General features: G+C 27.5%; 1 protein-coding gene across 4 annotated transcripts in view; it reads right to left on the bottom strand.

Moving 5' to 3' along the window:
* LOC105258083 (diuretic hormone receptor) overlaps positions 1–17,274 on the bottom strand; it is a 45,431-nt gene that overhangs the window by 21,526 nt on the left and 6,631 nt on the right. For all 4 annotated transcript variants that reach the window (XM_025410871.1, XM_025410870.1, XM_011269144.3 and 1 more), the window contains exon 2: positions 15,872–16,227. In XM_025410871.1, coding sequence (XP_025266656.1) covers positions 15,872–16,145 — 274 coding nt within the window. In that variant the 5' untranslated portion in view covers positions 16,146–16,227. The remainder of the gene's footprint in view (positions 1–15,871; positions 16,228–17,274) is intronic.

Below are 17,274 nucleotides of genomic sequence, written 5' to 3'. Positions count from 1 at the left end.
ATCACGTATTTGGTCTCGTCCGAAATTCAAACGTTGCATCTACTCGCATCTAGTTGCGATAAATTTTTAAATACAAAAATGACAGAGAGAGAGAAAGAGAGAGAAAGCTTATCTTTTATCTTAAAAAAAGTTTCTGTAAAATTTGCATCTATATTTGACTTTTCGAGCATAAAATTTTAATGGATTTATTTTTCTCTCTTGGAAAAAATGAGTTTATTTTATTCATCTAAAAGTTGACATTTATATTTTTATTTTGCTTTTTATTTTAGATACCGTCTGTAAGACGGACTTTGTTGCTAATGAAATTAACGATGGAGTAGCTCGCGGTAATTAGGGCGTAACATTGTTTGTGAGATCTTATTAATGGTTTGTGTATGTACATGAAAGAAAAAAGGAAAAGAAAAGTAAAAAAAATATTAAATTTTTAAATACAACCATTTCCTTTACTAAAAGAAGAATCTCCGACTTTGTTCAAATTGACCTAGAAAAATGATTGTGATAGTGTAAGACTAGCGTATAGTTTCAAATTTTTTGCAAACCGTGTTATTTCATTGCAATCTCATCTTGTTCATTTACGGAATGTAATTTCATTGAGAAATGAAATCTCAGCGATCTACACGTGGAAGTAGTATATTATATTCTTTTGTACATTTCAATATAAAAAAATATTTAATTAAATCTTAAATATTCTGAATACATTTTATACTATTATATGTATCAGTTACATCATTATAATTTTTTACTTAATAACATTAAATACCTCTAATTTCATTTTTTTAAATATTAATCAAATATATATACGTAAACTTTATTTGATAAATTCAATATTAAATTTCTATTAAATATAAAAAATTTGCATAACAATTTACATATTTGATTAATTTAATGTTAATTTGTATGCTAGCAAATTCAAAAGTTTTTTCTTGCAATATTCCTGAATAAATTATACATGACGCCCGAGCGTACACCTAATTGACCTTTTACCGAGATGTAAATCGTTTACTGATTCGCCACGTGCACTATCCGTCGAGCGCAATACTCCGTCGATTTAGCATTCCATGTTGTAAATGTTAACACATTCATTAGAATGACGTAGGCAGAGTTGGAAATTGAAATCCATTAAGATCTTCGATTCAATTGAAAACATTATCTCATCAGTCAACATATATCTTTCGCAAAATCACCTATTCCCGACGTATTGTTAAACTCTTGTACATATCCTGGAAAAGAAAGCTTGTGATGTCGGGAACTCCGATCCGTTTTAATCGCCTAGAGATCGTTTTTATAAAAAATGCCTAGACCATGTCAATACTATTTGGTCAATCGATAATTTGTGATTGATATTCATATGTGCATTTTTTTCTCGAACATGTCTCATTCGCATATCCCTAAGTGATCAAGGATTCTCGACAATCAATAACTATCGTGTTTTGCGATTTCACGTGACGATTCCCAATCTCTCATTGTCACTCAAACGCAGTGCTTTCCATCCAGTCTTAAGATACCGTCGGTGAACCGAGGAATCCCTTGTGTTTCTCATAAGACAAGGAAACAAATGATTCACGAGTTTTTATTGTTATAAGATGCTTGGCGATGAATCGTCGGCGTTTTTTCCGAATTACCGAACGACCACCTGGAAAGACCCAGAAAAGAGATTTTGTCGTGATTATTGTTCTGTCGTTGGCTTTTTTGCAAAAACTACCGCCAAAGTTGTACAGTACAATATATTTTATACGTCATCACGTGGCGAAATAATAATAATATAAAATATAATAATATAAAAATATTGATACGATTTTTTGGATACCGAAATTAAATCTCTCTCTCTCTCTCTCTCAATTTTTACAATTCATACACAGACGCAGTTTATCATTTTCATTAAACTTATATTTTTGCTCCAATTATTATTTTGTTGCTTCAAACAAATATCACCTTTGAAAATTATATTAAAATTGATACGAAAAATTTATTCTTTCATTATCAATTGTACGAATAATTAAATATTGATATCTTGTTGAAAATACGGCTGTGTTAGATTATTTACCAATTATTAGTTGGTTGCGATTCGATCTATTTATTGTAAAATATAATGCCGCATCTATGCCAGTTACTCTTGCAAGTTCACTCTTATTCTGGAATCTTTAGTTTAACCTTTCGTCCCGAGGGGATAAAATCATGACACTTCGAAGTTGCATTCTCGGGAACGGATTACACCCTCGGGAACTTTGTCGCTGTAACAAGAAACTCTTTTTCTCTTTGAATAGTTTGATGCCATTAATTAGAAGACACGCGGAAAGCTACTTCCCATCTTGCGTTTGCAAAAGTCGTCATGTGGCGAGAACTTGAACGTGAACGGGAGAAATTAATTAACGCTAACGTCGAGGTGGCATTATCGCATTTACGATATTTCCGCTGTGCTGAAAATACTGAGAAATTGCTCGCACTTATGCCCGTTTTCATCGCATGCGGATTGTCAGACACGCTATCATAGGAATTAGGGTCATTTTGTATGATGACAATCGTTTAAGAGGATAGTCTCGTGCAATTCGTGTCAATACATCTCGCAGTGCATAATGGTGTGCATATAATGCTAGCAAAATCTGCCTCTAGTCGAATAAAATCTGATTATTTAAAGAAATTGATTTTTTTTGGCAATATATATTTAGATGCGCATTTGAAATTTATGGAGCGGACGACGAAAGCTGTCCGAGCTTTACAATCGAATTGCGCTTTTACATGATTTACACGATAAATTTACAAAATCGGAAGGTAACTTTGAAAATAATGTATATCTCTATAATTTCAAATTGTCGAATAATAATAGGATTACAATGTAAATGGCATTGCTTATTTCTACGTCGAAACAATTCTTAAATGTGGTGTATTTTCTATATTATAAATGTTAACAACAAATAAATAGATGTTTAGCGTGTATTTTCCATATGCTTTTCAATATGCAGAATTATTCATTAAAAACGAGAAATTCGTGTAAAAAATATATATGAGAGAAAAATTAAAATATTATTAAATCTTTTTCAATTTTCTTTACATAATTTTCAATTTTATCGCAATAAACAAAGTTGTAATTTTTTTCGCAATAATACTTTACATAATTTTCAATTTTATCGCAATAAAAACAGTTGTAATTTTTTTTATCAAAATAAGCCAAAATACAAAACTTACGAATAATGCGAAAGTTTTATTCTAGATAATTATTTTGTATAAATATTTCTTTACAAATGAATAATTAATTTTGAAAAGCGCGTGTATTCATTTACGATTTTCACAATTTAAATTAACATGTTATAGAAAAAAAAACAAGAGAAGAAAAGTAATCGGAAAATTAACATACACAACATTTTAACAGAGATAAAGCAACTTTAGAGCTATTGCATATTTTTTCGATTAGCTCGATCACCATAACACGCTATTTATTATTTCCTTCGAGATTAAACATTGTTGTTTACGAGAAAATGCTAATTATATTGATATATTGTATTTGACTTAAAATGATTTTTGTTCCAAAATTCTCTATCATAGGCATTTCCGTGAAATTGTCATTTGTTCATAAATTGACAGTTAAATAAATAATAATAAAAATAAATTTCAATAACACATAGAAATCATTCACGCTTCTAACATTAAAGTAAAAAATATAATATAAATTATATTAATCTAATCTAAAAATGTGCATTTACATTGTAAAAATGTATATTTAACATTTTGCTTTGTTATTTTTATTTGAGAACTTTATGTCTCTTTAAAAAACTCTGCTTTATCATCCTTGAACATATACAACATTAATTATTCTCTTTGTTTTCTTTTTTTTATGTTCTTTCCTTGAGATATTAATACAGTTTGTAAGAACATTAAATGAGCAGACGGTTCTTGTCTCTCGGAATTAATTTAAACTATATATATATATATATATATATATATATATATATATATATATACAGAGTGTGTGCATATACGTAAATGTATATTACACATATATTAAACATTATTCTTAAATTTACATAAAAAGAATATTTTGCTCTTCCCAAATTAGGCAAATTTCGCGCCGTAAAAAAATTAAGTTAACGGTGAAACATTTATAACACAACACATTTTTCATTAAACATGTGCTATTTTAAAGAGCCATTGCATTTTAATTATTTTATAATTAAGTCATAGTATCGAGAGCTCGACAGAATCAAAGGACGCGCTTTGTTATTTGTTTGCGAATGGGATACAAAGCACTATTTGCGTTATTAGCGGAAATATCATTTCCATTTTACGGTAATAACAGCGAAAGTAATAAACTTGGATGGATCGACAATTAAATAAAAATTATTATTGATTTCAAAGTTCGTCTGTATCATAATGGCAAAATCATCTAACATAATTCATTTATCTAACATAAGAACGCAAAGACATTTGTTGCACCAAGTATTGTATTTGTTAAAATATATAATATTAAGTCAAATATATATATATATATATATATATATATATATATATTTGAATTAATAATACGTATTTGAACAAATATAATATTTAGTGCTATAATTATACTATAATTATAATTATAATATAAATATAATGTTATAGCTATTTCCTTTTTTATTATTAAATTTTTTTCATTTTGATATATATCATATATACACATATATATACATATATATATATATATATATATATATATATATCAATATGAAAAATTATTTATTTGTTTATTTTAATGGAGAATTGCTAATAATAAAAAAAAGAAAATTGCATTTTTGTGATGTAAGAAAAGTATTGTCTTATTCTATATTAATAATAAAATTTAATAGTAATTGAAATTAATTGCTTCGTACTTAATTCTTTAAATTATATTATGATACAGAATTATATTATGATAGAATTATGCTATATGATAATGTCCAAATGTTTCTAAACGTTTTGTTGTTTTCAAATTCTACATTGATCTCCTACAAATAACTTTTTCTTCCTGTTCCTTTTTTAAAGGAAACATTTTATCTAATTTTTATTTAATTGTTTTTCGCGCGGAATTATAATTATTGTATACAACTAAGTAAAACGTTGTCTTTCCTTTAAACGTTCGTTTTAGACGAACTTCACAATTATTCATTAATGTTCTCTCTATTAATTCTGCGAGATAATTTTAAACCTCGCGGTAAGAGCATAAATAATTCGTAGTCTTATCAATCTAACAACTTTCGAGCATTTCAATTTTAGCAAGATTGCTTTAGATAATGTAACACACTCTGTCACATTTTATCTAATCGTACGTGAATAAATATCGCAAATGAAAAGAGATGCAGCAAAGTGTGTTAATTAGAATACTCAATGATCTCTATTCAAATAAAAGTTACAAAGATGAAAAAATTATAAAGAGTTGAATGAACTTTGAAGAGAAATGACTGGAAAATAGGATGAAAAGTAGAATAAATTTTCCTTTTCCTATAAAATTTTTTTGGTAAAAACTTATTTTTTACTGTGTTTCTAAATTTTTATACTCTTTTATAATCATATTTCGAGAGGTGCTGACATATCGCATAAAATCATTAAAAATCATCACCGATTTTATAGAAAATATTAATAAATATTAAATATTAATAATATAATAACTTCTCATTATTTTCAAAATAGAATATAAAATGTCCAAAAAACAAACAAAAAGAATCTATTCTATTCATTTTCTAAATTATCTCTACATAAATTATCATATTTTATTTTTTTCATAATCTAATTTACATCTCGTAATGCGAATTGAGAATTAAGGTCACAAAGAATTGAGTTTAAAGAATACGACGAATTATTAATCGTAGATCCATCGGCGCATGATAATGTAATTATACGCGTTAGATCCGGGATATAAATACAAGAGTGCACGTGACTGCGCGTACAGCCAATTAAGAGCCGTTGAATAATTATCGATGAATGGACTACCGATCGAGATATCGTTAATTTGATCGCACAGTTGTTGATAATAAATTACAATATGCGTGGACCCGCACGGGTGATACACGCGAATGACAAATACGTTAATTGATAGTGCGTAACGCTCCACTCAAGATATTGCAAAGATGTGGATTGTCGAATATAAAAATTTATTTTGAATTTGAATTAAAAGTCATTGTCAAGCTAAAAGATTCAATGATATAAAATTGTTAAATATCAACCACTAATAAAATTATCCACTAATATAGAATATTATTAATTAGAAAAAAACAAAAAATTTATTAAAATAACCTTTCACAATTTCCAAAATAACTTTTCAGAAATAAAACTTTATAAAAAATATTTATTATTATTTTTCATTTATTTCACATTTATTTTTCATTTATTTCATGTTTCACTTTCCTCTCTTGATTGTGTTGCTACAGTTACAAAATACTCTACATGCGTGAATTTTTTTAAAATTGATATTTATTTTAAATTAATATTAGTTGTAACATTATTCTAAATTTTAAAATATATTAAAATATAAAATATAAAATATTAATATTATACAATCTTGCACATATGTGTGTGTGTGTGTGTGTGTGTGTGTGTGTGTGTGTGTGTGTGTGTGTGTGTGTGTGTATGTGCACTTTGTGAGCTTTCGAATATCGCTAATCGAATAGAGTAACGATCGATATAGAGTAACTGAAATGTGTAAATATCAGTATATGATTGTAAATCTTTTTTTACAAACAAGACCTTTAATCAAGCGCCGAAATATTCGTATATATAGGTTGTATGTGCTCGTGTTACACGACGATATCCATATCGTATCCACATACATACATATAACAATAATTATTAAGTAGTCAAAGTTAATTAACTAGAAATTAAAGCATAATTAACCAGTACAACTAATACGAAAATGGATTATTCTATATAATATTTTTTTGAAAAAAATGGCACATGCAGATTTTATTTTCTTAAAGATAACAGTTATATTATTCTTGATTCGTCTCTAAAATCTTTGAAAAATGATGATCATTTTTCATTTAGTAAAAGATAATAATTATTACGAAATTATCAAACAAGATAATAGTTATTAACTCTGTGTAAAAACAGTGCACATTGATAATTCATTCAATGTGCACTGTTTTACACAGTGCATGGTGAGTGTAAAGGTGAGAAAGAATGATGATTGATTCTTTAATTATTAGTAATATTACAGTGACAATTCATTTAATAATCGTTATAAAATCAATTCAAAACCAATTATTGATACTTATATTATCAGAAAATTTTATATCATAAAAAAATTTTAATGCAAGATCTTTGCTTTTTTCAACACTGAAAAAATATATCTCTGAACAAACGTTTCCGAGCTCTTTTTTGTCTGTAATTCGATTTCTAGCGTAAATTGCCTGACAGAAGCAAAAAGCCATGTCGATAGACATAGTAAAGTACATTACCGTTCTATATCGATACTCGAAATAAATCTCTATGTATATGTGCGTGTGAACAAATACTGTTCTGTGATCATTTATTTTAAATCCGGATATAAAAAGAAAAAATATCCTCACGACCTCCTACGCCTTTTCAAACCTTATAACAGGACAGCTACGATCCCGCGTATCACGGACAACTTCGTAAGCGCGAGAAAGCGTAATGTTTTAATTAATTTAACTCGAGGCAGAGGTTTGAGCGCGCGTCGCTCTTTCTATATCGGCATCGAGAATGCTTCTAAAACAACCCCCAATGGTTCTCGGAGCTCTTTTCAGACCGACCTCAGGCGACAGCAACGGTAGACCAACCTCTCAATTCACGTAAACCAATTATCGCCCCTGTCGATTCATAGAACCACAGAGAGATATGGAGATATTCAATCTTTTATCATGGGGATGCTCGTAAATTCGATTGAAAATAAATTTTTTTCATTGTAATATCACTTTTGATTATCCGCTGTAGAATTTTAACAAAAACTGCAATAATTTATGATTCGTTATAGGAATTGAAAATTAATTACATTCCATTAACGTAGCCAACAATAGTATCTTTTTTTATGGATCATAAAAATTTTATTTTAAATAGATTAATTTTTAACTAAATATATGTACTAAGTACTTGCTTCACGCTGTAAGTATCGAACACACGTGAAAAATTAAATACAAGATTAAGAAAGTCAGTAATAGATTACATAACATTCACTTACTCATCTCATTTTACTGAGAAAGAGAGATTTTTTGGATTATTTCTTTAATTTACAAAATGATGTGATAGAGAAATATATTTAAATATGGCGAATTTATGAATGCTACAAGTGCATATATAACTTTAGGCATTAATATGTAAATTGATGGTGCGCGTACATATATCGTCGACGGAAAACGCATGCGAAACAACTGTATTAATGCTGTCTCAAGCGGCATATTCGCGCTTCGTCGAGCACGACGTGGAAATCAACATGGACTCCTTCTCTAGTTCTGCTTTTACTAGGCTTGTTGGAACAAATTGAGTTACGATTTAGAATTTTTAAATTCTATCGAAATTATATACTCTACACGTTTTCGCTCTGGATTTCCTCGATGTTAGTCCTTCGGCGTCGCGTCGAATCGATTTTTGTTTGACGGCTTATTCACGATAAGACACAAATCCATTTACGATTGTCGACCCATAATATTCTCGATTTCGGCAAAAATACAATGGCGGATGTTCTAATGGGCAAATTTATCGGTCCGAGTATATCTTGAGAATCTGACACAACGCGCGAATGAATTTCACAAATTATAAATTATTCGAATTGAAATCTTTTTAAAAATAATCCATATAATTTTAAATTCTACAGATCCATTTTATAATTTTAAATTATGTGAAAAACAAAAAATTAAATAAATGATTAAAAAAGATCTATGTAATTCTACATAAAATATATAATTTACATTATATTATATATAATTTTCTGAATCATATAATAAATCATAAAACAAATCAAAAACTTTAACAATTTTATTTATAATAAAATTTGAAATATGTTTCACGTAACAATAACCTCTTTATATGCATTTTAATTTTTACTAATTTCTATTAATTTTAATTTTTTTATAGAAATCAATAAAAAAAGTTTGGATGACAACTTGGGTTATTTATCATTAATATTAATTAATAACTATTAATATTAATTAATTAACTGAATGTGTAATGACTTGTGTCAGTATTGTGTCAATATGTGTGTATTTAATTAATCGCGCGTGGGCTTCTTCGACAAGTTTATTTGTATATGTTTATTTAATTTCGTTTTTATGTAAAAACATTTTGCAAAACAGAAATCCTTAATTCAGCTTTTGTATAAACACTGAGTTGCAATTTCTATTCATTTCTCTTGGTGAAAACATGAACAGTATGCTACTGCGAATTTACTTTTTGTTCGATATTTTGAAATCATATCCGTTTTGACGTAATCGCGAAACCATCAACATCTATATTGAATCACTTCCCTGATTTGCTCAATATGTTCAGTTATCATTGCGTGTCATTATTTTCTTGTCTCAATAAAATTTATTCAAGATATTTCATCATTAATATCGCCCAACTAAAATAGCGATCTATATCTATTCTTTCGAAAATAGTTTAAAATGATGGACTATTGTAGAAAACGAAAGTATGTCCAATATAAAAAAGGTAAATATTCGGAAAAGTATTCGATAATGCCAATGAAATCGCAGTTTCTCTAACGAGTTTCTTCGATATCAGAAACTTGACCATTCACCGAAATGAAGATTTATTTTTAACAATTGCAAACACGTAATGATATCTTAATTAATTATCTTGGTCTAACTTTATGATCTTGAATAACTTTTATTTTTTACTTTATAAAAGAAAAATTTATTAAAATAATCAGAATTTTTTACTTTAGCAAAAAGTCTGCTTAAAATATTTTATATTCCGAATTACATAGTAGAAAAAGATTTTAGTTTACATTCTAATTTTTTCAAAAAAACTTATAATCCTTGTATAAAAAATATTCATTTATCACATCGAAAGATGTCTGTATCAATCAAAGTGTACTTAGAGAGAAAACTGAAACTTTTCTCTATTATACAATTCAAAACACAATATTTTAAACATATCTTTTGCTAAAATAAAAAAACTTTGATTATGTTTTAATATTTTAAATCATAAAAAAATAATTAGTTTTTGTATAAATAATAACTTATTAAAAAAAAAAAAAATATATATATATATATATATATATATATATATATATACACGAAATTTTAAAGTAGTTGAAAGCAAGAAAACTATTCTATGATATGAGAAAGATCATGGGAATAGAATTTAATTTCCCAGAAGTTATGAATTGATAATATTATTCTTCTATAATAGCATATACACACACTAAGCATTTTACAATATTTATTCATAGAAAATTATTATAAAAGTTATCCTAACACTAATTGTAAATTAACATTCATATCTTATATATATTTAGAATATTTTCTTTAAATTGAATATGTAGTATTTTTAATTATCAAGAAATATTAATCTAAAATATTGATATATTCCATACTAAATATTGATATATTTTATACTTTTAGCTGCTCATAATCTTAAAATTGCTTTTATGTGAATTGAATAAATTACTTATTAAAATTAATAAAAGTGCTTGAAAGGTAATACGAAAAAAGAGACGCAGATATTATACAAATGTTAATTGTCTATGCTATTACTAAATTTTTGGTATTTCTTAATTTCGTTCTCGGTTAGCATTTACAAAGCGATAATTATACGAATTGCGTTTCAAAGCCAACCCAGAAAAGAGAAATTAATTTGCATGAAAAATCAACCAAAAAATCAGCTAATAGAAGTATGCGTATCTCTCTGTACATGAAATATTTCCTTGAACACATTACATTGCATATTTGTGTACATTTTTTACATTGTGAATAAAGAATCTGCAGTTTATATCAATTCTGACATATGCATATTGAGATATGATATATTGACATCACAGTAGGATCTAAATGTAATTTATTGACATAAATTAATAGATATTTTTTTTGCGTCAATAATATTGTATTTAATCAGTTTTGAAAAAAAAATTGAAAAATTACAAAGTTTTTACTTTTAGTTTTTTTTCCTTACAAAATTCTTAAATGCCATCATGGAACATTTTTACGCGGATCGTCTTCGCTGTTATAATTATTCAAGAGAATATTTACAAACAAATATTTGTCGATGAATATTGACGAAGCCCATACATTGATCGAGAATGCAAAAAACGCGCTACGATGTAGTTTCAGCGGAAGTTACTCTTCCGGCTATTCGGATTGAAAACATTTAACTAGGATGTGGAAAATTTTTTTATAAAAAAGAAGAAAAGAACAATTAAAAATATCAAATTATTCGGTCTTCTTTAAACTTGTGAAGTTTTATCTATCTTGCTCGGATTAATCATTTATTACAGATAATTTATATGTACAATTTTTTTCTTTCTCAACTCCTTGAATTTCGCGAGTTAATTGATAAAACCTTGAGAAATTTCAATCATAATTTTTCACTCTCTAGTAAGAATTATGTAGGTTTTTATTTTATGAGAAAATTATATGTCAGTGATATCTGATTTAACAGCGCTATCCGATTTATATCAGAAATAAAAACTTTACTTCTAGAAATTATTTAGTCACATAAATATAAAATAGACAAATATAAAACGACATAAATAGGATTATAAAACAAAATAAAAATAATATAATGTATATATACATATATATAATTTTTTGAATATATAGTAAATATATATTCTTGTGTGTTATATTGTTTTATTAAAACGTTTTACAAATCTTTTCACAAATATTAAAACATTTGTTGCTTGGAGTTAATTATTAGTAAATGCTGTTTATTAACATGATGCTTATTAACAATATTTATAATGATGATCAATTTTGATTTAATTAATATTTCTATAATTAAATGAAAGTGAACAAATTTTATACCTTTTTTCCTATTTTATCATTTTTTTATCTTTAACTTGTTTCATACTTCTTTACATGTTGTTGTTTTCTATCTTTCTGATCTCTTTTTTTCTTGCCTTGATATTTTTCTTTCCATTTCTCTTCCTGTTTCTATTTTTTTCTTATTTTATAGTTCTACTTTTATTTTTCATTTCTTACTTTTTTTCTTTTTCTCTTTCGTTACCTTTTTCTTTCTTTATTACACTTTCTTTGGTATTTTTTATATTGTTTATTTTTTCGTTTTATTTGTTCTGTATTATTAATATCTTTGAAAAGCGATATTTATTCCCATACGCATATCACATTGGTGGAAATTTTGAGGAAAAATCTGTGCTGAAAGAGTATATAATTGCTATTTCCATTCTAGAAATTTTACAGAACAATACGAAACACCCTATAGTGCATCTAATTGCTCTGCTTTTACCATGAAAGGGAAGAGAAAGCTTCTCTGTTTTAATTGGATTAAAATTGTGATTGTTCCAGAAACATTCTTATGAAATTTCCTACAGTAATTTTTAAAAAATCAGAAATGTAATATGGCAATTAGCGAAAGTGACTTTTAAAAATATCTTCTAATTCGATTATATATATAAATGAAGAGAGAAACAGAGAGAAGTATTAGGTCAAAATAAATTTAAAACATATTTCATTTGAGAATTAATTCATAATTAGATTCAAATTCTTCGATAAGATCGATATTATATATAAATAATCGTTTAGACTGATAAATCCAATGAATCTGTCACTGGGGTGCCATAATATTCATTTAATATATCGAAATACAGCCATGTATACATCGATGCCTAATCTAGCATGAATTAACATTCAATATCCCTATGAAATACGTAAGCATTCACCCTCATTTTATGCATTTCCTTTTCGTGCACCTCGTTATGTATTAGCCATGCCAAAGACTCCCCTTTTTAGCCGCGAGATGTTACTCAGACTTCTTCGATACTCGCGATAAGCTTTATCCCCTCGTGCTCAAAAGCTATTATTTGCTTTAATCAGGGTTGTATTTAGTTAGTCATTATATCGTGAACACTTTGTTATTATCCAGCTATTAGTATACGTTGTCTTTATTTTCATACGTTAATGATTAACGTTCTATTTTTAAAGCAAAAATAATATTGCAAATATAACGTGTTCATGAATAATTTATTTTAAAATCTTTTTTCTATAGTTACATTGAAAAAAATAAAAATTTTGCCTAAATTATTAATTATGACACACACATAATAATTCTAATAATATATTATTTTCTAATTTTCAAGAAATAAAAATGATTGCAATCTTACATGTTATGTAAGATAAGAGAGATTTGTTTTAGAATTGGATAAAAAATACTGCACTACGCAAATACATTTGTTACACTACACTCTGTGCGATTTGTAGGATTTTAACAAAATCTATATAAATGCATTTTTCTTAAATCAAAATGCATTTCCGGTCTGCGCTTATTTTGATATTCTATAAATTCAAATCATGTCATCCTTGTCTAAATTCGAGGCGCTACGAGATAGAGATGGAAAATTAAATGAAAATCATATAATATCAACTACATTGTGTACGGCGAATAGATCGATTCAGATGGATAGAACTATCAAAGTTTATACCTAAAGAAAAAACAAACAACTGCTTGTGGACTAACGCTTTAATTAAAACTGATATTTCCAAAGCCTTCGTTTTATCGCTCAATCTTCTCCGCGATTTGTTAGCACAACATTTTATTTAATTGTTTTACGATCTGCATTACGTAGAGGATAAACCGCACAACTTAATCCTTGATTGTTTCTAGCTCACATTAATGGAAGGTAATCTAATTTCTTTTCTCGGGGATAATTTAGTAGAAAATAGCTTAATAGGCGATTGTATGATCATATTGTTTTTGATTGGAATTATTTAATCAGACAATTATATTAAATCAGACAATTATTTAAAAAGTAAGAAAATAATTTCTCGATTTGCGTGGAAAGTGTTATCTTCGTTCTCGATATAAAAGGAACGCAACATCAAGAGCAACAAATCGTTTAAAGTTTAAGCACGCGTTTTACTTACAACGCAAAAAAAGAGAACTTCAAATCGCTTTCACTTTAAATCGGATAAACGCATGACACAGTTGAACGGATTTTATTGGCTGGAATCAGAGCCAAATTAAAAGTTTGTATTACGTCGTCAAGTCATGGTCGCCGTTACTGGCCTTAATTCTCTGTTTCCAGTCGCTGCATCCAACTCGAGAACGAAGAGAAGACTTTTATATTTTACGAGTTTCGTACCATCCTAACCCTCCTTCCCTTTATTTCCGACCATTCTATTTCCAGATCTATCATGGCCAAATGAATAATAAAGTGTCTGAAATTTCCAAGTTTAAATTATAATTGTAAAGAAATTAAAGAAATTTAAAGAAATAATTTCTCTTTAAAAAACATTACAATATTACAAAGATATATCACATCAACAGTAAGAAAAAATGCAAAATATTTTTACACAACCAGAACATTCTGTAGAACATTCTGTTCCCCTCCCCCAAATTGAATAAATCTTATGAGTTTCGTACGTCATGACGCGTCTTTCTTTTATACAAGTATCCGGCCATTCTATTTCCAGACGTCTATCATGACCAAACGAGTATTTAAAAAAATGTCTGGAACTCTCGAAATAATGTGCTCTTTAAAGTCAAAAGATAGTAAGGGTATTTGAATTTATATAGTTCATTACGAAAAAATGCGTAAAACTCCCCCTGATTTTGAAAGTTATGAATATTTACTATTTAATTAAAAATCAAATCAATTTTTATGTTTAAATTCTAAGAGAGTTAATCTATTTAAATAAAATAATCTTGAAAAAGCACACAGAGATACCATCATACAATCAGGAGAAAAAATGCAAAATATTATTGCATAATCTTTGTCTTCTTAAATTTTACACAATACGAAAAGAAAGTTTGACTATACCTCCGTTACATAACATTAAATATTTACGCGTTACTAAATAAAAATACTTTTTTTTTAGAAAACTTTAATTGAACTTTGTTGCCCCCCCCCCCCTCCAATAGAAGTTCACTTTAATCAAATCTGGATTGAAACTCGATTTGTAGGTCCTACTTTGAACAGGTAATATCAGTTGACTTACTGACGAACTTCGATCAAATGAAGGAAGCTTGCGTCTGCATCGAAATAAGATCTTAATCCGTCAACTAAGCTGAAGATCAATCAACGATAATTTTAAACGTAGAACTCCACGTGCAAAATCAATCAATATAACTACATTTGATAAGAAATCTATATATTTATATATATATATATATATATATATAAGAAGCAAAAAATTATTAATTCCAAGATTATTGCTTCTAACATAACATATACATACAATTTTATTTAAAAAAATTACTTTAAAAAAATTTTGATAAAAATATATCAAGAAAGATGTATTTACATATTATATGTTGTACTATAGATTGAAACATTCCGTTCAATATTATTTGGAGACATTTGTACATATTTTTGATTACATGTTTCCCAAGACTATATGCGACGGAAAGTTATTAAAACACCTTATGTGGTAATACAACTACGTAAACGTTATTTCTATTTAACGTTGTACATTTTAGGTTAAAATAAAAATGCGATCACGATCCACCCTAACAACATAAGAGATCTCATCTTGATGTCGAGTAGCGCGTATCAAATGTATTGTAAACTTTTTTTTTATCTGAGAATTGAAATTATGCATGATTTGTCTTAAAGAGAAGCTACAGATCGCTTATTTTTAAGAAATATTTCATGTTATTTATGTTTTATTTCTAAGAAATGTTGTGAAATTTTTTATTTACTTTTGAATTATATTTTTTCCCAGAATCTTTTTGCTATTGAAAAATATCTTCAAACATTCCGATATCGATTATACGTGAAAGTGACACATGTACTCACGAGTGTTATCATAGAGTATTCCATTGAGCTCGTCGAAACAAGGGATGGTAGCCAGAGTGCCGGGAGGCGTTCGGGGCCAGCACAATATAGTGTCCCAGTTCACTTCACATTCCAACCGATCCTGTTTCCTGTTTTGATCCTGATGCTTGCGTTCGAGACACTTAGACTGCTCGCTGCTAAGCGACTCGTTTAGTTCGTTAATGTAGTTCAATACGTTCAACACGTAATTGTCATCGACCAATGGTTCTGTCTCGTTTGCAAGGAACCAGGCCATATCTGATGTCCGCCGTAATCATCGGGTCCAATCCTGTCGCGTTATTTTTCCACGGAGATCCCTTTCTTAGTTCGGGATAAATCTAAAATGAAAAAAAGAAGAATCCCCTTTACATTTTCAAATGCTTTTATCATGGCAACGAAACTTGACTCGAAAATAAATTTACAATGAAAACGCTTGATGTATCTCTATATTTTTATTTATATGTATATTTTTTTAATTATGCTTATTGAATTTATTTTATTACAGCGTTTTTATTATATTAGAATATTACAACGCGCGCACCATTTATTTCTTTACGCTTATAATGTTTAATAAACTGCAATTAAAATTTTTTTTTAAATCTTCTCAAAATAGGAAAATTTGGCGTAAAATAATAATATTAAATTAATTTACGCAAATAGACTTATTCTATGTTCTAAATATAATCTATTCTTATAATATGCGAGTCGATTCTATGTTATTTTTTTACAATCAATCCGTTAGCAGAATCAGAAGATATTGTAACATTAAAAAATTTTGTTTTAACTAATGTAAAACCAAGTTATTAATTAATTGAATTAATATAATATAGTGTCATGTTACATGTGATGATAATAAATCACAAATATTGATACTACTAATATACATTATTGATATAAAATTAGTACAAATTAATTTTACATATTCTACATATATTATAAATTATATTATATATTATATTTTAAAAAGTTTTTAATCAATAAATTTTGACTGATTCTTCATCAATTGAAATAAAGGTATATGAAAATAAATTTCTAACGAACATGTATATATAAATTCGCACGTTACATGAGTGTAAAATGTTTACGTTTGTGCATCTATCGGCAATGATAATTAACTGGTAACAGAAGGAGTTTCCCTTCCCCTTCGATCTCTAATAGATCAACTAATAGATCAATTGACTAGATATAATCAGATGAATACGACCAGAATCAACAAAAGGTGGCTCTAATAGTGTCCGAAGAATAATATCCGAAGAATAAGCAAGATAAGTGACCAATACTGGTCAAAAGGCGTAATAAGATTACTATAAGTATTTAAAATATCTAAAGAATAAATATTCGCATTTCCCATTTTATCTAGATATAATGGCATCAAGAATTCCGAT

The sequence above is a fragment of the Camponotus floridanus genome, unplaced genomic scaffold (assembly GCF_003227725.1).
Source record: "Camponotus floridanus strain SB8 unplaced genomic scaffold, Cflo_v7.5 scaffold350, whole genome shotgun sequence".
NCBI classification, from domain to species: Eukaryota; Metazoa; Arthropoda; class Insecta; order Hymenoptera; family Formicidae; genus Camponotus; species Camponotus floridanus.
The sequence above is the reverse complement of the archived record's forward strand: the minus strand, read 5'-3'. Positions and strand labels throughout refer to the sequence as shown.